Below are 22,932 nucleotides of genomic sequence, written 5' to 3'. Positions count from 1 at the left end.
TCACCACCAACAAAGGTGTTAGAAAATCTTCTGCCAGTGGAATCATCGCAGCCAGATGACGACAGATGTCTCGGACAAGACCTATACAGCTACGCTACAGCAATTATAAAAAGTTTAAATATGTAATAAAATGCATGCATAATGTCAAAATGCATAGGATGTTTTTAATAGATCCAATACACTAACTGAAAATGTGATAGTTGGGGATCCCCTGAAAACGATAACCTTTGTTTTGTTAAATGTTTTGTGTATACTCTGATGAGATTTGAACCCCAGACCTGAGAACAGAACTAAATGCTAGGTCACTGATGTCCCAAAATTATATTATTTTTGTTACAACTTTTTAGGAGGTATTATTTGGCTATAGTGTAATTTGTGTTATAAAAGGGTCCTAACTAGGGTTGTAACAAAACAATTTAATCGATTTTATTTATTTTTTATTTAAAATAAGTGTGCAATCAGTGTCAATATAACTTGAACTGGACAATCATGGACCAATCAAAAAGTTACAAATTGGTTAATCGACAGGTGCAAAAAAGGCTACAAATAAAGTCCTTGTCTTTGATTTAATCGGTAAATGCTATACATTATTTACAGTACTGTGCACTTGTAGCCTACTACTAATGTTCAACCTACAAGATATGAGATATTTTACAATAAAGCCTGCTGGAGCTTGTGTATTTAAAACAAATAATTGGGGGTGGCTGACCTGGGTAAAGTACATGATTAAACTCTTACTAAAAGTAAAACAGTACAGCTCGGTACGGTAAATATGTCTGTTTCTATTTAGTAGTTTATTGCATCATCGTCGACAAATGATAAGCTCCAGGCAAGAATGCGTAACTGCACATGCTCAACTAGGGGGAGTGGAAGGTAGAAGAACTTGGGGTGTTGCTGATTGAGAGGGTATAAGATGATTCACATGCTCATTGGTCGAAAGAAATGGAATCAGATGACGTAGGAGTTCCGTGTTCCCGAGTCCTTAGAAGAGGTAACTGTCGGTCATTCTGAATGAAGAGAGACACGAGTCACGACTCGCCGGATTCTCGCTGTCCAAGGTAAGAATGGAGCCAGCCTGTCAATTAAGCTCGGTATCACTAGAATCTTATTACTGACTTTATCCGTGTGTAGACTAAAATGGCGGTTAATTTGAGAGGGAAGCGTAGAATAGGTTTAGGTTTTAACTGTTCCCTGTCTGCGTTGTTTGGCGGGCATCAACGGTTGCTCAAAGCCGAGCTGGCACACTTGCACGAGCGGAGGCTTTTGTCCTCTTTGCTTCCTTTTCTTTGGCAGTAAATACAAAGCTAATGGAGCCGGTTTGTTGTTCATGGTATGCCACAAATACGGTTGGGGTGGCTCTGTTTTTATGTGGCGCCATTTAACGGGAAATGTGGTAATAAAGTCACACAAAGATTAACCTAGCATCATTGGTGTCAAAACTACGTTAACGTTCAGTGATTCACCTCACAGACATGAGTCAGCCAAATGTTCCTTAACGTACGTCACGTTACGCAATTGTGCACTTCAAGGAGGACGTACTCCTTTTATGTCTTTGTTTTAACTTCTGATCTTAGTCCTTATGGGATAAAAGTGGACGTACGTATTTTGTTACATTTTATATTCAGGTTCCCACGCAACACGTGAGTGACTTGTAACAATTTTTATTAGCAACTTGTCGCATTAAAACGGTTTAGTAGTTAATGTTACAAGGTTATTAGCAAGAGGTCGAGGAGGAGAGCTTGACCTTGACAGTGCCGCTAGATCCTAAGCGGTGCATCTGACTGATCACTGAAACTTTAATTGGGCTTTTTAAGGCTGACGTGTCCTAATGCGACTGAATGTTTGCCATTGTGTGTTTTAGCTCTGTCATTCAGACGTTGCCATCGCTTGACTATGTCTCATGAATGGACAGTGAAGCCAAACAATACCAGCACCCAAATTAGATTTATAGTTTGATGAACCGTAATTTCAAGTTATTCATACTCTGGGAGGGGGTTCCTGTGTACAAAATTCAGAGGCGGCCCCCGCGAGTACGATACCTTAAAAGAAGACTGGTATCGGTAGTCACCCATCATAGTCAGGATGATGACACCTTTGCGTCAATTTGAGCCAGGAAAAACTCTGATACTATCACGAAGTTCACAAACCAACAAATGTATAGTAATTGTAATTCTAGATTATACTAGAAGTCTCCTGGATTCTTTCGAAGACTGCCAAAAATTATGTTTCTACAAAATTTACATGAGACATATGATTTTGTATATGTAAAGAATTAATGCAAAGCCATTTTAATTAGTACTTTTTTTTTTTTTTCTAAGAGCTCAGTATTGTTCATTCGGAAATGTCATCATCATTGCTCTTTTTTTTTTTTTTTTTTTTAATATATATATATATATATTTTTTTTTTTTGTGTGTGTGGGTGAGTATGTGTATGCGTGCGTGCGTGCGTGCGTGCGTGTATTTGTTAGCTCACCAGAAAACCTATTGAGCCAGGAAAAACTCTGATACTATCACGAAGTTCACAAACCAACAAATGTATAGTAATTGTAATTCTAGATTATACTAGAAGTCTCCTGGATTCTTTCGAAGACTGCCAAAAATTAAGTTTCTACAAAATTTACATGAGACATATGATTTTGTATATGTAAAGAATTAATGCAAAGCCATTTTAATTAGTACTTCTAACAGAACATCTTCCACTTTTGTTTAGATTACAACATGCAACTTCTGTTGTTATATTGTAGCAAGGCTCCTTAAAGGGGAAGTTAGCCCCAAAATTGTCTTCACAACAATATGTTGTAAGCACCCCTACTAGTCTAAACATGGCATTCTGATTAGTGTTGCATTTGTGAAATATGAATTAAGCCGCTAAATCCATGCATTTCTATGCATCTCAGGGTCTGCCATTTTGCCACTTTCGTCGCATGAAAATTACATCACATTTGCTCACGGCCCAGGTACTGACCAATCATGGATTGAATTCTGAATTCGGTCATGCGACGTTTGCAAGCTGAGCCGTAATTGGTCATCCCCTGAGCTGTGAGCAACTGTGATGTCATTTTCAGTCGACCGACAGCAAGTGGCAAAATGGCCGCCCCCAGAGATGGATAAAAACAGGTGGATTTTGCTGCCTTACTCCTATTCCGCAAACTCAATATTTAATCAGAATGCTAATGCTAGTGGAATTTCTTGGGGGGTTGAAGTTCCCATTTAAAAAGTCTTAAAGGGCATTGAATCCATGATTGTGAATAGTTTCAAGTCTCAATGTTTTAAAAAAAAATCACAGTAAACGGAACCAACAAAACAGCGATGTAGTTCTAGTGGGGACTCTTAAGCGCAGATGCCCATCATTTCTGTACTGTAGGAACATGGGACAACATTGGACGTTGAACGTAAATGGAATTTCAAAATGGAATTGAAAAGTGAATTTTGCATTAATGCATTCTCAAAAGTCTTTGATGGCTTATGCAATACTGAGCATTGTGCCTGATGGCGGTTGGGAGGCTCTTTTGGCACTGCACCAGAATGACTAGGACATAAATATTCCTTAGTTCCTAGTACAAAAAGTCCCTGTGACTTATTACTGTTTTGCATTTAGACGGTAGCCAAAGTCTTCCAAATATTCATGTAAATCAGTATGGTGGACGTAACTGCATTTATGAAACATAAAGGAAGTACAACTTGTTCCTAAACTTCAAAGCGTAAAAGTTCTACAGTCAAGTTGCTGCATCGTGAAAGGGCATTTAGACTTTTCTTGATTAGGTGTAGAATTTAACTGCACATTGCTCTCTACATGCCTTTTGACAGGCTGTTGTTTTATTTCAGTTCGATTTTTCTGGCATCTGTTGGAAAGTGGACATCAAGCCATTTCTTGGCTTCTAAGGCACCTAGTTCGTCCCTGCAATTTTTAAGAGCAGCTCCCCACCTGAAGCAAGGATCATCGCTGCCACTCTGACCTCCCCACCCATCCCCACATACTCCTCCTGTAACGAACGGTATGGGTTTACAGTCAGACACTATCCAATCCGTCCTCCTTTTTCCAGTCCACTTCGTGGTGTGGCTCTACTCTGTCCTCTCCTTCCTACCATGGTACTACATCACTGATGCTGGCCAGAAGAACACCATGTCCAAGCGGGTCAAGGCCCGCTCCACTTCAGGCTGTGCGGAGGGACCTTACCGCTCAGTGGACCACTTTGACACATTGGCCAAGGAAGACCTGCCTGAGAAGGACACTCTGGATAAGTTGTTTGCATTCTCTGTGGAGCGCTTTGGAGAGTTGCCGTGTCTTGGCACCAGGGAGGTGCTGAGTAAAGAAAACGAGACACAGCCCAACGGGAAAGTTTTTAAAAAAGTTTGTGCCAACGTCATGTATTCATTTGAGGCTCGCTTTATTTGGTTTGTGTATTTGACGACTAATGGCTCTGTTTTTTTCATTTTGATTCCTGCTAGCTGATCCTAGGTGATTATAAATGGCGCTCCTACAATCAAGTCGACTCCCTCGTCAGTCAGTTTGGAAGTGGATTGGCAGCTCTCGGCCAGCAACCCAAAAGCACCATTGCAATCTTCTGTGAGACCAGAGCAGAATGGATGATAACTGCCCAAACCTGCTTTAGGCATAATTTCCCATGTGCGTATTATTTACACTGTCTCTCCAGTGAATTGTGTCGAAAACACAGCCTGCATCAATAATTGTTGTTTCCTCAACAGTGGTGACATTCTATGCAACTTTGGGAGAGGACGCAATTGCATTTGGACTTAATGAAACTGGAGTTTCACATCTTGTTACCAGCGTGGAGCTGCTTGAGACTAAACTAAAAGTGAGTTTATCCCAGCTTTGCCATTTCTCAACTTGGTATAGACACTCAATTGGTTGCTCTAATAGATGTCGCCAGTTATGACTACTAAAAAAATAAAAATGTATTCCCCTTTGGAAAAAAAGTTCCTAACAAAAATATCGCACAATCTATACCATTATAAACCTTTACAATAGCAATATTTGTACATGGGTAATGTATATTTCGCATATGTCTGGTTCTGTAATCTGACCATTACACTGAGTGCATACACCAACATGTTTATATTACAGCAAGTGCAGAAGTAAACGTATGATAACATTTGCAAGAGCATTACGCCAGGTGCATGGACTGTACCGGTGGTTCCTCCACAAAAAGGAATCATGTAAATGTCAGGCCGTTAATGTCAACAGACTGTCTGTAGCTGAACTCAAGCAGGCTTTTGTGCAAATACTGTAGATGCTATCGTAAATAACCACTACTTCAGATGTTAGGTTGTTCAAAGCTAGTCAAATCAGAAAATACATACCTGCCCTCTGATGGCTTATTTTCATGGTTTGTGAGAATTGCTATAATGTAATATTCTGTAACCACGGTTAGTCGTCAAGCCGTTTCTTGTTTCACTAGTTCTGGTTAGTGACTGGATTTGTCACCGTGCAAGTGAGTCATTTCTTGGAGATTCAGTTTCCAGCACACAAGCCATAAAATCAAATTCATAGAGAAGCTGCAGTCATATCAACAGATTTGGAGCAAAAAACTTGTATGAAAGAGTTTTGACATCCCTTTTGTGCTCTTGTGTGCAGAATGTGCTTCCAAATATCCCGAAACTGAAACACATAATCTATGTGGACCAGAAGAAAGTGACTACAAAGGGCTACCCAGCCGGACTCTCAATCCACAGCATGCAAGAAGTGCAAAATCTGGGCGCACTGCCTGAAAATAGTGCGTTTTCTTTCACACCTTGAGCAAGTACAATGCCTAGAGAAATGATCATACCTTGTTTTGAGGTGTTTTTGTTTCTTCATCAGCTACTTCAAATTAATTCTATAATTATCTATAAATGTGCTTTGGAGCATGTTAGCAGCAACAATGCTTCTCAAAAGCTCCAGTTTGTTTTTGCTTCCGTGTTTAGTTAGAGTTTAAACAATAGTGCTTGGGTTGGGGTTCATTCGAGGTCGATTTTGGTCTCACTTGATAGTTGCATCCAATTCCTCAGTCAGCTGGATGCACTTTTATACAAATTGTCCAGTCTTTAAATATAATCTTTGGTTTTAACTTCTATGTTTATGTGTATTAACAGCCGGATTTGTTTTTGCAAGCTTAAGGCAATTTGTGTTTTTCAAAATATGATAACTTCCTAGGGAACTGTAGGGATTGTGCAGACTATAATAATATAATTGCAATCATTGTAAAAGGATATGTATGTGTGTTTTACAGTGGGAAAGGAACTTGTGAAGCCGCAGTCGTCTGACTTGGCTGTGGTCATGTACACCAGCGGCTCTACTGGCCGGCCCAAAGGAGTCATGATTATCCACAGTAATTTGATTGCAGGAATGACCGGCCAATGTGAACGCATCCCAGGACTCGGGTATGTTTTGAATATTTAGACAACACATATAGTCAAAACAGTTGAAATTTGAACTGTAAAGGCTGTGACAATTAAATCCCAAACTGGTTGTGTGTGTGATTAAAAGTACAGTATATAGACTGAGGTCATGACAAATTAGTTTTTAATTTGGTGCTTTTTTTTCTATATTTCACAAAATAAAAAGGTTAAATTAAATTCAATATTATACAGTGTAAAAAAGCGGATTTAGTTGCCTAGGAGCAGGCATCCGTTTGAGGCTGAGAGTTGGACCAGAAAGCATAACGAGCAGGTGTGCTGTGAGATTGTGGCTAACAACTGCCTAGAAAATCCTTTAGATGCATTGCCAGTGAAAAATGGATCACCCAAAAGCAAGGCGGAAGCCCCTTACATTTTTTTTAAATCAAAATTGGCAGAGGTGCAAAACAGACAAAATCAGCTGCTGTCTCATTCATTCATTGGAACTACAAAAATGCACTGCATATTTTCTCAGTCACAGATATTGCAAAAAGAACCTCACAAGTGCTGACAATGCAGTACAAGAGTAGACTGTGTGAATAGAAAGAAAGAAGCAAAAAAGCTGGATGATATGGTTTGATAATGCTGTCACGTGACATTGACATAATGCCTGAAGACATGCTCGCTAGATCGTTTTGTTTGATGAACATTCTACTCTCTAGCAATCGTATGAAACTTTTCATGTTGCTTGTAGATTAAACTGAACTTTTTTTTGCTCAGTTTGATCCGGTATGATTTCATTTTTTCTTGATTGCTTGAAACACACCCTACAACATTTTTTTATCCATGTTTAACCCGTTCTACTGCATGCAATAGATTTGTGGATTTTCCCTATCTTAGGAGAGCATTTTTTTTGTCTCTTTGCTTCTCATTAACTTTGCAAAATTGGATTTACTGATCAGTGAGTCCCATGTTTACTTAAGTACTAGCTGTTCAAATTATTGTAGTTCTGTTAGAAATGTTTTTGAGTAACCATTGTACAGTTTGCCACCTCTTGATTAGGCCATTTCTCAGTCTCTCTCATTGTTGTTCAAGGCAAAATTGCTGATGTGCTAGTGAAGTCCGGATCATCACGCGGTGAAGTTTAAACTTAATCTTAAGCGTTTGTATTTTTCCCTGCAATGATTCAGTTTTTATATCTTTGCAATCTGCAAGTGTTTGCAATTTTGGTTTTAGTTTAGTCTTATTTTTACGATATGTTCCTCCTAGTATTTTTTTTTTTTTAGTTAAAATGTTAAAAGCTTTATGTTGCTCTATTGGTCTTTTCATATTTGATTCATAAATCACAGAACATTCCCGTTTTCAAATTAAATCTGCACATATTTAAGCATTCTGATCAAGATTCAGATTTGCTCTGCTCAAACGCACACCTTCATCATGCCCAAAATGCAATGTAATGGCTACGATGTAGCCTGCAGCCTTGGTTTTTCATAAGTGCTATATCAAAGCTTATGCATGGAAAATTGAAAGAAAACATAATAAAATTGTACACAAAGCGCCATTGCACAAGATTGAATCCTAGACACGGGTTATATGTCTCTTCCTCATGTCAAGCCACTTCTGACCTACTGACTCTAGTCTTTCTAATATGGGTTTCACTGGTGTATGAAGTTTATGAACCCAATTTTACAGTTGTTTAAATAAAATTACAATTCAGCAGTTTTGCCAAACACTATAACTGCCAAAGTTACAATATAATAGAAGACACAATTTGACATCACTCTGTTGAAATGGTATATCTTTCATCACTTATTACTTAAGAGTATTTCCTAAATCAATGGAACCTGTCTGTCTAAAATTTTGCCTGACTAAAAAACCAATAACTCAAAAAAAAGAAGAAATTAAGAGTACTTGGTTAGTTCATATCATATTGATCAATTGTGCTTTAAAACTTAGCAACCATAAGATAAGATGTGCCTACATGGGTGCAGGCGCTCACCTTCTCTTTTCACCAACAGCCCGAAGGATGTTTACATTGGCTACCTGCCGCTGGCTCATGTGCTGGAGATGACTGCAGAGATCAGCTGTGTCACATATGGATGTCCGATAGGCTACTCTTCCCCCCACACGCTGTCTGATCAGGTACATGGTCTGCGGGGCCTTGTATCAGTCATTTTGTGTGCTACATGTGCTGACCCGAATTGTCATAGGCTTATTAATGAGACTGATCATTTGTTTCTTGTAGTCCTCAAAAATAAAGAGAGGAAGCAAGGGAGACACCTCTGTGCTTAAACCAACACTGATGGCAGCTGTGCCGGTAAGAATCCTTTTGCTGATTTTTGTCTCGTCACCTGCTTGTATCTCATCATCATGTCTTGTTTTGGCCCACCAAATAGGAAATTTTGGATCGCATAAACAAGAATGTGATGAGCAAAGTACAGGAGATGGGCTATGTTCAGAAGATGATGTTCAACCTGGGCTACCAATACAAACTGAAGCAGATCAAGAGAGGCTATGACGCACCACTCTGCAATGCGTAAGGACTTTTTATTTTATTTTTTTCCATCAGAACAAGTGTTCTCATGTTTCTACTCGTAAAGTAAAAGTAGAGCAGCACATTGAACTTCTTCAAATGATAAGGTGTGACCCATTCATGTCCGTGTGCAGCTTTTTGTTTACCAAAGTGAAGAAGCTGCTGGGTGGGCGGGTGCGGTTGATGCTGTCGGGAGGAGCGCCTTTGTCCCCAGCGACACAGAGGTTCATGAATGTGTGCTTCTGCTGCCCCGTGGGTCAAGGCTACGGCCTCACGGAAACCTGTGGCGCAGGCACCATTACTGAGGGTAAGGCCATGTCAACAAGCACAAGATATATACAAGCACTGATCACATTTATTGCGTTTTGGCTCTGGTGCCACACACTTTTGGATGGTTGAAAACCGTCATTATTTCGTCGACAAAAAAAATAAAATTGTGACAAAAAATAGTCAATTTTTTTTCCACATGAAAATGTAACGAAAGCTAAAATAGAAGCCATTCATTGCGACGATGATGATAATTAAATTCACAAAATCCAATCAGGAAAAGGAATGGAATGCCGGCGGGAGAAAATAACCACTCAGAAACGGTTCACTGCACTTGATTTAATGTTCAAACGTGTTTCCATTCATTGTACAGCCGTACATTTAATCTCAGGCAATTGTGCAAAAAAAAAAATTCAATTGGCTGAAAACTAAGTTTTAAGATGACATATTTTTGTCATTGAAACATAGTAAAGACACAGCTTAGTTTTATGTGTCTTGTGTGTTAAACTGAAATTTGATATCTATGTAAAGAAGCTCATGCAGTCATGCTACTTGCAACTCCGCAATATTGCTAAAATCAGGTCGGTTCTCTCATTTGAGGATACCGAAAAAATTATTCATGCCTTTGTATCGTCAAAACTGGATAATTGAAAATGAACACTTGTTGAAAGCAAAACTTTTCTAAAAACAGACAGGCTATTAGCATTTGTCTATCGATGTTTTCGACAGTCAGCACAGTAAAGTTATGATAAAAGGAATGTATCCAATATTTGTGTATTAATTTTGTCAATATAATGACTGATTTCTTAATTGTCAAGCTTTTCGAAAGGTTAAGCACAATGTTGTAAATCTCAATGTTGGCAAATAACTGATGCCAACTTTTTTTGTTGCTGATTATAACCACGAGATGTAAGTCTTATTATTATTATTGTTATTTTTTTAAATGGGATTCTGAGTACAAAACTTTTTCAAGCCTAGCCTTTTTCAATTAGTGCTTCACAGGTGGCAAATTTAATGAGCAGTCTCTAGTTTTTATGGTTGGTGTATTTAACAGTGATAACCAGACTACAAGAATACTTTATATAACTGCTATACATTGTCATTTTTGTGATTCTTTCAATTAGTTATGTGTAAAAGAAGCTGACCGTGAAATTGTTCTTACATTCCGAATGTTCAAACATTTTAAATGTAGAAAAGGACTTCACGATGGCTGGAATGGGTTACAAGTCGGTAGAAATTTTGATGAGAAGGATATAGTTACTAATATAAATGGAAGAATACAAAGTAACCATTCGTCATTCCTGCAAATGGATTAAGAATGATAAAAGGTTGAAGGGAGTTGGTAACACATTTAGCAACTGAGACACATTGGTAATGCACAAGGTACATCTGTCTAACGTTTTCTTAATGAAGACCTCAGAAGAGACCAGAATTCAGCTCTTTGTCAACAACTTTGCCTTAAAATACTAAAGATGGGTTGTGGATTGGTGCATAAAAACACTCTGAAGTAATCCTGTTGGACAGTAGTGTCCAATACTTTACGATCGTGCGCCTCCCTGAGAAAATCATAAAAATGTCAACAACAAATTGAATATGAAATGAGAAGCTATGGGAAAGCCAAATGTTTAAGTGCAGTATACAACTGTCGCTCAGTTAGGAGATTTAGTGTTAATGTGTAAAAAGTCATCAATTTTGATACAGATGTTCTTTAGAAAGGAACGTGACCTGCCCCAAACACACATGACTTCATAACTGTAATGACTTTTTTCCAAGGGTGATTTTTTTTCTTTTTTCTTATCCTCTCCTACAGTTACAGACAACAGCACCGGCCGTGTCGGCGCACCACTTATTTGCTGTGAGTTCAGACTGCGGGACTGGGCTGAAGGTATGTCTGGTGAACAAACGTGTTGCCTCTTGTTGCACATTCCAGTAAAACTGTAAATTACGGTCTTATATGGCAAGCCCTTTGAGCATTTATTCCATATCCTTGATATCAGACAGTAGTGTTTCTCACTAGTTCCGTTTTTGTCAGCACCAGTTGGACAATTAGCCACACTGGCTATGCACTTTGTCATACTCGTTGCACAGAAACTCTGACTAGTTGCTCATTTTCAGCAACGTGTTAATTACTCAAATGTGAATTCTTCTCACTAGTGACATGTGCCCTATGATTTCCTTGCACTAGTTAGGTTGTGAGAGCTGAAACATCCACTAGTTAACTAGTATACTAACTGTATAGATAGTGTGACCAGTGGGCTAAAAAATGGACACTATAGTGGTGTCAAGAAGAGACACGAACTAGTGATGTTGCAGTCATTTTTGGGCTTGTTAACATGTAAGCCCAATATAAGGTTACAAGCTCAATGTAAACTCACTTGTTAACATGCAAGCTCACTTGTTAACATGCAAGCTCGATGCAAGCTCACTTGTTAACATGCAAGCTCGATGTAACGTGCCTACTAGTGGGCACGCTGAGCTTCATATCACGGATATCAAGCTTGCATGTTGACATCCTTGTGTGCATGTTGACATGCTTGATATCCTTGATATAGTGGACACTTTAAGGAATAAATATACAAAGTGTGTGCCGGCAAGCACTTTGAACACTTACTCGTCAAGACAAATTCTTACACCGCCTTTATTACCCAGGATGCACCAGACAAGATCTGCGTGACTTCGGACAGCCAATCAGCCAATCATGATGCATTTCCTACCACCAGCATTTTGAACAGATTTAACAACAAATGACAATTAAAATCCTCAAGAAGGCCGAATTTATTTCAGAACTGTTGCACTGGATTTCTTGACTAGTGAGCATGTTGGCAGTTCTACTAGTGAACATTTTGGACATCACTAGTTGAACTAGTTCAGTCAAAATGTCTCACTAGTGGAAATTTTGGGCATCACTAGTTAACGAGTAAAAACGTTTGAGTGCCACTAGTTCAACATGTAGACTAAAAGAGGCTTTCACTAGTTAACAAGTAGGTATTTCAGTTCTTGCTAGTGCAGAAAATCAGAGGTAGTAACTAGTTAACATGTTAGAATAATTCACGGTCAACTAGTAAACATGTTAGAGCTTTTGTGCCTTACTAGTTAACTAGTAAGACTTTGAGCATTACTCATTTGGTCCAGTGGGCAACTAGTGCATAAAAAAGCTGACTAGCTGCGAGTTTGGCACTACATGTATGCTTGTATGTGTCACTAGTTAGACTTGTGTCAGCACTAGTTGGATTAAAGTGGCGCAAGTTGCAGAAAATGGGTGACATGTCAGTGTTTTTGTACAAGTAGTACGACAAAGCGCAGAACTAGTATGGCTGAATGTCCACCTAGTTCTGACGAAGGCTGCACTAGTTAGGAAACACTACTGTCTGTTATCAAGGATATGGAATAAATGCTCAAAGGGCTTGCCATAGTCTTACTATTTTTGATTGTACGTCTTCATTTGCTACTCTAATCAGGCGGTTACACCAGCAAAGATAAGCCTAACCCCAGAGGCGAGGTCCTGATTGGCGGTCCAAACGTGACCATGGGTTACTTCAAGTACGAGAGTAAGGATGAGGACTTTTTTGTGGATGAGAGTGGTCAGAGGTGGTTTTGCACGGGAGATATTGGTGAAGTTCACCCAGATGGCTGTCTGCAAATAGTAGGTGCGTGTCATCACAAAAATGGTTCGGCAGACAACTTCTGATTGGTTGGTTAGGGATGACATATTTTATTTATTCATTTTTGTTCAGACCGTAAGAAAGACCTGGTGAAACTGCAGGCGGGAGAGTATGTGTCTCTCGGTAAGGTGGAGTCCGCCCTGAAAAACAGCTCCCTCATAGACAACATCTGTGTTTATGCGAATAGGTGAGTCACATGATGAAGCCAGTGCTAATGCTTGCAATTGTGTCAACAAGGAGCATAACGATTGGCTCATGGTCCGTTTCAAGGCCAATATGTTGCATTTTGTTGCAAAGGAAAGGCAATTGGGGGAGAGAGAATTTCTCTTTTCAGTACGGGCAAATAACCAGAAGGTGGCAGTAGTCTCCAAGCGTCATTCAAAAGAGGCACGCTACAAAGCTCGCATGCATTAAGGAGTCTCTCAATTCCATAGTTATCTCTTCCAAAACTATAAAATCCTTTTATGCATGATAATCGTTAGCAAAGTCACTTGATTGCATAGTGTAAATAGGGGTGCAACGGTTTCAGATTTTGGTGTACGATTATAATCTAAGAAAAAAATGCGGTTTTACGGTTATTCTTGTCGGCATTAAAAAAAAATCGCATTAGTATTCTTTGAAAATGTTTATTTTTAACAACAATTAACTGAAAATAAATAAAGTTGCTGCCTTTTAAATTAAATACAGCACACAAATTAATTAAAAAAAAGTTTCAGAACTTGAAGCTCAAACTGGCTTTAATTTTAGGTTTATTTTAAAGTGAAAATAATAAAATATAAAATAGCTGCCATTTGAAACATAAATAATACACTTATCTTGGGCACTATGTATAACAAGTGTAAAATGTACCCTTTTTCTTTCATCTTAAAACAAATCCTCTTTTTCTTTCATCTTTCCATTTCAATCATACAGGTGAAATCTTCGTCCACAGCCTTTAAACTGGCGATTTGTGCAGTTTGCCGCTGTACATGTAGGCATTTTGCAGCCAAATGTGTATGCCGAGATACGTTTCTTGGGAGTCCCAAGATGGCGGCTTCAAAGGTCTCTGGCCAAATGAACTGTTAACTTGTGAGCGGAAATAACGATGTTGAGAATGGCTGCGGTTATACAATCCTGAAGTTTAAAAACCTCGGCTAATCGTGAAACCGGTTAATAGCTTCACCACTAACTGTAAACCAATCAATGATTCCCGCACCACGTTGCTTTCTTATAAGTCTAGAATTTAGGACATAATTACAGTATATACTCGTATGAAATCAATCTCAGTAAAAAAAAAACTGTAGTTGGAAACAGGATCATTTTAACTCGAGGACCCCCTGCATTTACATTGTTACGTCATCTTCTGCTGAGCAGATTGCCATATTCTCTGTTGGCACTTTAACTTCTGCTTTTTGGTCAAAAATGTGTTGTGCGACATCCATATGGCAACAATTCAAAGTCTTGGTTCCTACTAATTTAATTTTGCATGATCCCCCTCCCCTTTTTCAGTGACCAGAACTACGTGATCAGCTTTGTGGTTCCTAACCAGAAGCGGCTAACGGAACTGGCCAAGCAGAGAGGACTGGTCGCACCTTGGGAGGAAATCTGCACCCATGCTGACATGGAGAAAGAGGTCCTGAAAGAGATCAAGGAGGTTGCTGCTAAAAGTAGGAGCTCAATTCTGTCCTCCTCTCTTGTACCTTTTTGTATTGTTTCCCACACGGTGTAATTGAAGCCGTCTTCTCATCCTTGTAGTTAAACTCCAGCGCTTTGAAATTCCCGTGAAGGTCCATCTGAGTCCAGAGCCGTGGACGCCGGAGATGGGTCTTGTCACAGATGCGTTCAAGCTGAAGCGGAAAGAGCTGAAGAACCACTATCGCCACCACATAGAGAGAATGTATGGAGGAAAATAACATCACATTCTCTCCCGAGAGGCTTTATTTCAGCTTGACCACTTTTTTGCCTGTAGTTTTCATGTGAAATGTGTGGGTTTCTTTGCGGTCTGTGTTCCAGAGGCACACAAATGAAAATGGGCTGAACAGGGATGATCCACCTGTTACTGGCGTGAATAGAATTGTTAAAGATGACCTGAGGTAGCTACTTGATGGAAGGAACTTTGCCACACTGGGAAAAAAAAAACCACACTCCATTTGTTACTAATACTGTGTGATGTTTAAGCTCGCAGAGCTATTGATGCTGTTTTGTAGTTGGAGTACTCATGTTACTGTGCCTTCAGTCTGCAGCACTTGTCAGCAGAATTGTGTGGCGCTTTGATAAGTAGTTTGTATGGCCATGTGAAACGTTTACATGTAGCATTAGGTCACTAACACCCCTAATCCCCTATCCAGAGATATGCTTGACTTAATTTATTTTGGCTAATTTTATTATGCTATTTATGTCAATGCTGAGAAAAAAAAGACCAAATGTCCATTGTCCAACCACAAATGACTCAGGAACACCAGGACCAGATTTTTTTTTTTTTTTTGGACACTGCCAAAAGTGGGTTGCTTTGCACTTTGCCACATGCTAAGCAGAGCATCTTAATTTTGTTCATGCTGGACGGCTAAAGAACATGCTTGGTGGCAGCAGCTACACTTTTAGACTTTGTAAAGGGGAAACTGATCATGTCAGTATCATGAGTGTTTTATATGTTATATTTTCATGAGCTTGTTTGTATATTGTACACAAACAAACCACTCCATTCTGATCACAGGCCGTATTGTTCAAGCTTTTCCTGAAAATAAAAACCTTTTCATAATGTGTTGAACTCATTTTTAACCATTACAGAACAATTGTAGATTAAAAGAAAAAAAAAGCTGAGGACACTCAGCTATTCCAGTCTTGAAAACGAAAACAGTCACTAGCAATCTTCCACACTGGCTGATCGTTGTTGGGTGATGCCTGAGCTGTTAAAAGAAAGTTCTGGTTGTAGAAACGCTGCTTGTTCCCTTCAAACTTCACTATTCCGCCGGTCACCACAAGTAGAGTCATCTGACCTTGGGTTGCTTGATCTGTGAGTCAAGGGAGACAAAGGTAATGTTAGATCTTCAATTTTAAATTAAGGATGCACAATTGCTATTGAACCTATGTTGGGGAAATTTTTTATTGATCCGATATCTGCAAAATACACTTTGTCTGGTCACTGTCACTTTAAAGCGACTAGAAATGTTGGCCATCTAGTGATAACTACGAGAATGCAACAAACATGCAAACAATTATCAAAAATGTTCACATTTTACAAGTGCCAATAAACATATTAAAACATACCGAATGCTTTGAGGGGTTGCCAATATAAAATACGACATTTGTCAAAGCTACGCAGCAAATTTTTACAACTTAAGCTATCAAACTACGTCATGTACAAACGACACTAAACTGAAAGTGCCCTTTCACAACAAAAGTTTTGAGCCCAAAACCGGAAGTAACCATGTACAATGCAAATTTCAAAATAAAATACTTATTATATCCGATAAGAAGTTGTAATTATGGTTATTTACACATCTTCAGGTATCCATAGCAGAAAGATGGCGAAACATGTCAGTGTGTAGGGTAAGGTGAGGCTACTGAAATTAGTGGGTTTTTCCAATTAATGAACATTAAAAAATCTTATCTCATCTGTTTAAGCACCATTTTCTGTTTGACGTCGGGCGTAACATGGTGCCTTTTTATTTTTTCACTAAACATTATTGTTTGGCACAACTTAAAAGGTAACTGAGCAATTAGTTACACAGGTTTAGTTTTCCCAAAACGGTTTATTTTAACAATTTGTCTCCTTAAACATTTGTGGAAACACGTGCATCAAACTTTGTGCTTACGTTACGAGTCTTAGGACAAACCATCAGTGGAAAAATCGCCGGGTGAAAGGAAAGTGTGATTTTTTTTCTCTGAGTTGCAACAACAGGTATATTTGTACTAAGTATATAAAAAAAGTTGTCAATATCAATTTGGAGAAGCAGGAAAATATTGGTATTGGTGTAAAAAATAAACTTATTGTGCAGCCCTAATTTAAATCCATCTATACAATGGATTGAATGAATGTGAATGTGGAGATATGGTTCAGCTGCCCTCCGGGGTGGCTCAATTTTAGTAGGATAAAGGGCCACTAAAACATTATATTGGTGTTTGAACCTCTTGGGGGGCCACTAACCGTGAACTGGTTGGCAGTCAAGTGTATGGACTTGGAACTCGCTAGAAGGCAGTGCCTCAAAGAACTCTCCCAGGGCATCTAGTCCGGACACATTGTTTCCATTCCACACCAAGGTTGCCTTATCCAAGTAGAGTCTGCTGAGGTTCTGAGACACAATCAGCGAGACATCAGAAAACAGTGTGTACAGTACTTCGACCTTATGATATGATGATCAGCAGGTTGCAACAGCGACATAGAGAGACTGGAAGAGTCACAGCAAGGAATAGAAGTGGACGTCATTTATTTAATTGGTTGTTTCAAGGATTTGTGGAAGAAACAGTGTGTCTTCTTGCAAGTAGTGCTAATGCTCATTAATAATCACTGTCATGATATGTGGATGACAACTGCAACATTAACCCATATTAACCCTAATTGCCTTACCTGATAGAAGAACATGTACAAATATTACTGTAGATTATAATGGGTTCAACTTTATTGTCATTGCACAGGATAAAACTGTAATTGCGGCAGTAACGGCGACTACCTTCTTGTGCCAAATGCAGTTCGTTATAAAAAGAAAACGGTTATTTCAAATTACCAATTTGCCCCACAAAAAAACAAATCTTCGTTTGTTTAGACCCGGAAGACGATCTTGCAGCTGTTACTTTTTTCTTCCGGGTCAAGGCAAAACAAGCGCGAGGAAAATAAATAATAGATTACGGCCGTATTTTGTTTCGCCGACTTGTGTTGATTAAACACATAAAAGAAGATCTGATAAAGGCTCGTTTTCCGGTTTTCAATTTCCAACTGTTAAACAAGAAACGAGGGAAGGCTCGTTCCCGTTCGATAGAGACAGCAACATTATGCCCCCCTAGCGGACGGAGGAGGGACAGCTTTTCAAGGCATGTGAATAATAAAAAATAAACGCGTACCTGCTGATCAACAAACGTACATTCAACACTTCACAAGCAGAATTGAATATTTACAGATGATAAGTCGCGATAAATGCAATCACAAAAAAACTATCCGTGTGAATAATTGTTAAAGAGTGAGACAAGTCACTCCCTGTAGCTCGTAAAATCGAAATGTTCTATGTTGACCCATTGCACGGTTTGAATTTAAATCCACAACAGGTCTTGCTTAGACATAGGGACATAATTCAAACAAGTTGAAAATGAGAGTTGGTCGACAATAAATAGTACAACAAATATTGAGCTATGCACTTTTGTACTCGCTATTTTTAATTGTGTATTATATTTTGTTGTTTTATTGTACTGTTTTTTTGTATTTATTGTGTTGTAAGGCGACCTTGAGAGTCTTGAAAGGCGCCTATAAATTAAATGAATTATTATTTTGTACAGTTGGCTTGCCTACTCACAGACGTAACCAGGAAGTACCACTCACCCGTCTTTTCTTATCCATGCAGTCGTAGTAAATGTTGACGAACTCCTCAGAATATCTGCAAGACTGGTCCGCGTGGGTCCTGAAATCCTGCGGGATGGGAAAACGGTTTGGTGATATTGTACCTTAGCACGTGCACGTGAAATACGAGCAAGAGGCTAACTACATTGCGCTGTCTGTCGACTAAAACAGGCTTCAATTGTAGCTTACCTGCGTAGCTGCCATGAGTAAAAATGTCTGCAATGTTCCAAAACGACGCTGTAGAGTTTGTAAGAGGATATAATTCTGTATTGTATAATGTATTATTTCAAATGGCTTGTTTTCAACGATTACTCGGTGGCGTCATTGAGCCTTGGTTTACTTCCTGCAACAGTAGCTTGACCTACCAAAATAAATAAATTATGGGTTACATACAAATTGGTTTCCCAGTGCCCACTATGATTGTTCCGGGCCAGTAATATATTGCTTATGTTTATATTTCGTTTTATAAGAATCTAAAACGTAAATAATTTCATCCTCACACCTTGGAGGAAGGTTGAGCGGTCTCCTGTTTTGCTTTATTGTGACGAGTGTATGCGGTCTATGCGGAAGTAGAAATTATAATTTCCGGAGTCATTCCCAAGTGTTTCAAATCCAGCGGTGTACGTTCATACACGCGTTCTGTTTTTCAGATTATACATTTCGTTACATTAAGTATATTTAAGAATGGAAGGTTCTGTATCAAATGTCGACGTGTGTAATTTGGCATATTTAGGTCAGTTTGAGGAATTAAAAGAGTGCATTTTATCAGATAAAACCCTTGCCTGCAAAACGGACCAGGTAAGAATGCACGACCCAGCAACTTGTTTTGTTGACGTGATAATAGCAGTGTTCCACGCTGACATTTTTACACGTTTCTCTTATTGCAGGATCACAGAACGGCCCTGCACTGGGCTTGTTCGGCTGGCCACACCAACATTGTTTCTTTTCTGCTTGACCTCGGAGTGGAAGTGAACCTGCAAGATGATGTATGGATTATAACACAATGAAGTTTCGCCGCTTTAATACAAATAATAATAATATGCGGTGGAAGAAGTTGTCAATATTTTACGTTGAGTGCATTTTAAGACCACAGTATACAGTTCCACTTTTACTTACAAAGTAACAATAGTCTACTAAAGTATATGTAAATATATTGACTATTGCATGGAGACAAGTCAAGTTTGTACGCAAACTGCGAATAAGCCGTAGAGTAAAATGACAATTGTGTTTGTTTCACGTTGAATAAGTGTTCTGTATTATATCTGCAAAAATATTTTAAAGCTAGAAAATATAGGAATCTATTGCTCTGAGTACAAATGTAAAATAGTTTTAATTTCAGGTATTCACTTTGATTTCATGCCAGTACAGACATGTAAATAGTGGTATAGCAAGAGAAATATTGATTATGGAAGAACTCAACATGAGACCGATTGCTAATGCAAATGATTATTTCCAGGCTGCATGGACCCCTCTTCACATTGCATCGTCTGCAGGTAGAGAAGACATTGTCAGAGCACTAATATCCAAAGGAGCGCAGCTAAACTCTGTCAATCAAAATGGATGCACTCCTCTGCATTATGCCGCCTCCAAGGACAGATATGAGGTAAACATAACTTTTTAATTGCGATGACTATTCTCCATCCCTTTTATTTTTTTCTTTATTGAACATGTTCAGAATTTCCTTATGACAAGAAAACACATTCATACATTAGGCTTTTGTTTTTAGTGCATATGCATATACAACTGTTAATAAGTTTTTCGTAAGTTTGGTTTGGTTTGGTTGGCTCTTCTGTTGTGTGTGCTGATTCTCTGATGGGAAGTAGTGAAAGTCATCTACATCTGCGAAATCTAAAACTCATAGTTTAGTTTATAAACAGTAACACTGCATGACTATTGAGATATAACTTGTCTTGAAACTAGTTTGGCAGTCTTTAAGGGAACACAATGTGAACGATGCAGACAAACAAAGACAAGTAGGCTTCTTTCTGTGTTGCGTTTCTCTCCTTATAGATTGCCTTGCTGTTGCTTGAAAATGGAGCAGACCCAAATGTCAAGGACAAACTTGATTCCACGCCACTTCATAGAGCGTCCACCAAGGGCAACTATCGCCTGATCCAGCTGCTTCTCAAGCAGAGTGCCTCGACCAACATCCAGGACTCCCAGGGCAACACAGCACTGTATGTATGAAGCAACGCTGTCATAACACTGTACCATAAAACCATGATGGAAAGTGAACAACGTGGAAGTGTTAAACGGCAAAAGGAATTTTCGTATTTGTAACTATTGTGCAATTTTGTTGAATCAGACACCTGGCGTGTGACGAGGAGCGTGTTGAAGCTGCAAAGTTGTTGGTGGAACACGGAGCCAGCATTTACATTGAAAACAAGGAGGAGAAAACCCCACTCCAGATGACCAAGGGTAGCCTGGGCAACGTACTTCGTCGAATTGTTGAAGGATGATGTATTCCCAACTAGGGATGCACGATAATATCGGTGGCCGATAATTATCTGCAATTATCAACCACTTTGACATCATACAGATAAACCAGATAATAAAGAAATCCACCGATAATAATTGACATGCCACGCTGGTCCATCTGTTGTGGTTGTGGCTCAAGTTGTGCCCAACTCCTCAACCCCTCCCCTTTCCTATGGTAGTTATTTGTGACGTCATAATGCGTGTGACCTCGTGTTCACAGAAGATGCATCTTGGCAGTCGCCAGTGTGGGCTTTCTCGACTGACTCCCCAAAATGTTACCCTCACAGTTTTTTGTTGCATTTTTAAAACATGACTGTTTTATTTTGGCAAACTCAAAATGAGTTACTGGTTAGCTTTGAAGCAGAGATTCAGGGTGTATTCAGACCTGCACTGTTTGGTCCGCTTTAAACGGACCACAGTTCGTTTCCCACGCTGATCGGGACTTTTTGTGCAGGTCTGAATACACACAAACGAATCCTGGTGCGGACCGAGACCCACTTTTTGAGGTGGTCTAGGATCGCTTCCAAACGCACTCGGTGCGGTTTGCTTCGCGGTCTGAATACAAACCACGGCTGATCCGTTCCAACTGCAGGACATATGAGCCTTTTTGGCCTTAAGAAGCCACCGTAGCAAAGCATCGCAGGGGGAATTATTGCCCGGCCGGTAGTGAATATTGTGCTAGATTCATTCATAATCATCCGTATTCTGTTTAGCCACACTGCTCTCAGCATTTTGTGGTGGGCACGCGGAGCGCAACTGCTCCCCCCGGTTACTGCACACAATCAATGGCGCGTTCCAAAGTTAGAACCTCCGTTGAATGAGATGCCATTGACGCTCGCAAATATCTTGCATCTAATAACGCCACAAATATGCACAGCAGTAATGCAGCATGTCGGAATTTCATGTTTTCCTCTATTTCCGTGTTTGGTTATGCGTTCAGCCCTAGTCATTTTTGTCCAATGGGAGCACAGATCGTCCACTTGCAAAAAGTACAGTGTGAATATGAACCGCCCCAAACGAAAAAGGAAAAAAAAGTCTGCATTTGGTCCGGACCAAACAAGCAGACTAAAGGACTTTTCTGGTCTGAATACACCCTCAGCTTCAAACTTCAGCTTCATGGTGCTTTACACAATGTTTTAATGTATTTGTACATTATAGACTTATAGTAGGATACGAAAATATATTTGTATTCAAATTAATTTTGCAAACAATTATCGGCTTACTTATCAGTTATCGACATCGGCACTTTCTAAATTACTGTATTGGTTCATCGGCATCGGTTGAAAATAGCAATATCGTGCATCCCTTATCCCAACCTAAAGGTTCCGTTTCAGCTGTAAATCACGCAATTTTCATGCCCCGTCCTTATTGAGTGGCTTGTTTTGACTGATCACCCAACTGGGGACAAGTGAAAGTGTTTGACTTCCTCATCAGCAGCACATATGTTAACATATCTGACCAAAAACACTGAAATGCACTGGTCAAAACCGCGGCCCACCTTCTGTGAAGTTTGAATTGTTGCAAATTACTCAATAAAATCAGTTTTGAGCTTGTTTATGTTTTTATTTATACTGTTGCACATCCATTGCTATCTTGGTGGATGGATGAATAGTCAAACTACTAATAGTGATTTTCATTGAGGTTTGTTTTTCTTTGTGATTTTGTAATCTCATTGCCTACTACAGGCTTGTTAACAACACAATTCCTTGTGGTGTGTCAAATGTATGACATTTTCCCTTTACAGGGACTTTCAACATAAAGAGATGTTAAACATCTGTTGAGCGGAAATTTCACATCAAATGTTTTGTTTTATTCAGGGTTGGGGAATCCTGGTCCAGAGAGAACATACCCTGAAAGTTTGACTTTAGCCAAATATGCTTCTACTCAACAGGTGCTTCTATAAGTTCGTTTACCTGCCAGTTAAGTAGAAACACATGTGGCTAAAGCCAATCTGTCGCAGGGTTTTTACTTTCTGGACCTGGAGTCTCCAACCCTGGTTTTATTGCAGTTGAGTAAGTATACTTGTGCTTGGATCTTTTATGCACTTTTAGTTTGTAGTTTAAGACAGGCATTACGTACTACTTGTAACCACAAATTTGGGCTTCTTGTGTTACGTAAAGGCTTTGCGG

At 39.3% G+C, this 22,932-nt stretch overlaps 3 protein-coding genes across 5 annotated transcripts; 2 read left to right on the top strand and 1 right to left on the bottom strand.

The window, feature by feature from the left end:
• Window positions 1–915: 915 nt before the first annotated feature.
• On the top strand, window positions 916–15,535 carry acsl4a (acyl-CoA synthetase long chain family member 4a). Of its 3 annotated transcripts, none has more exons than XM_086084358.1 (16): window positions 916–1,058; window positions 3,826–3,995; window positions 4,118–4,351; window positions 4,450–4,627; window positions 4,708–4,817; window positions 5,597–5,735; window positions 6,231–6,381; window positions 8,355–8,478; window positions 8,582–8,653; window positions 8,733–8,872; window positions 9,004–9,176; window positions 10,947–11,021; window positions 12,595–12,783; window positions 12,871–12,985; window positions 14,287–14,444; window positions 14,533–15,535. In XM_086084358.1, the coding sequence occupies exons 3-16, from the start codon at window positions 4,124–4,126 to the stop codon at window positions 14,688–14,690; spliced, it is 2,010 nt and encodes a 669-aa protein (XP_085940484.1). In that variant the 5' UTR covers window positions 916–1,058; window positions 3,826–3,995; window positions 4,118–4,123; the 3' UTR covers window positions 14,691–15,535. The 3 variants fall into 3 exon arrangements, with proteins under 3 accessions (XP_085940484.1, XP_085940483.1, XP_085940482.1); XM_086084357.1 differs by having other exon boundaries at window positions 4,115–4,351; XM_086084356.1 differs by having other exon boundaries at window positions 3,826–4,351.
• nxt2 (nuclear transport factor 2-like export factor 2) lies at window positions 15,411–18,682 on the bottom strand. Its single transcript, XM_086084361.1, has 4 exons — window positions 18,515–18,682; window positions 18,308–18,394; window positions 16,925–17,069; window positions 15,411–15,788 (listed from the first exon to the last, which is right to left on the bottom strand). The coding sequence occupies exons 1-4, from the start codon at window positions 18,527–18,529 to the stop codon at window positions 15,604–15,606; spliced, it is 432 nt and encodes a 143-aa protein (XP_085940487.1). The 5' UTR covers window positions 18,530–18,682; the 3' UTR covers window positions 15,411–15,603.
• psmd10 (proteasome 26S subunit, non-ATPase 10) lies at window positions 18,343–22,356 on the top strand. Its single transcript, XM_086084359.1, has 5 exons — window positions 18,343–19,123; window positions 19,213–19,311; window positions 19,782–19,928; window positions 20,336–20,502; window positions 20,631–22,356. The coding sequence occupies exons 1-5, from the start codon at window positions 19,010–19,012 to the stop codon at window positions 20,782–20,784; spliced, it is 681 nt and encodes a 226-aa protein (XP_085940485.1). The 5' UTR covers window positions 18,343–19,009; the 3' UTR covers window positions 20,785–22,356.
• The last annotated feature ends 576 nt before the right edge of the window (window positions 22,357–22,932 follow it).

Source organism: Leptonotus elevatus, chromosome 9 (assembly GCF_054856555.1).
Source record: "Leptonotus elevatus isolate MCC_2025b chromosome 9, RoL_Lele_1.0, whole genome shotgun sequence".
Classification (NCBI taxonomy): Eukaryota; Metazoa; Chordata; class Actinopteri; order Syngnathiformes; family Syngnathidae; genus Leptonotus; species Leptonotus elevatus.
This window is presented reverse-complemented; position numbering and strand designations above follow the sequence as displayed.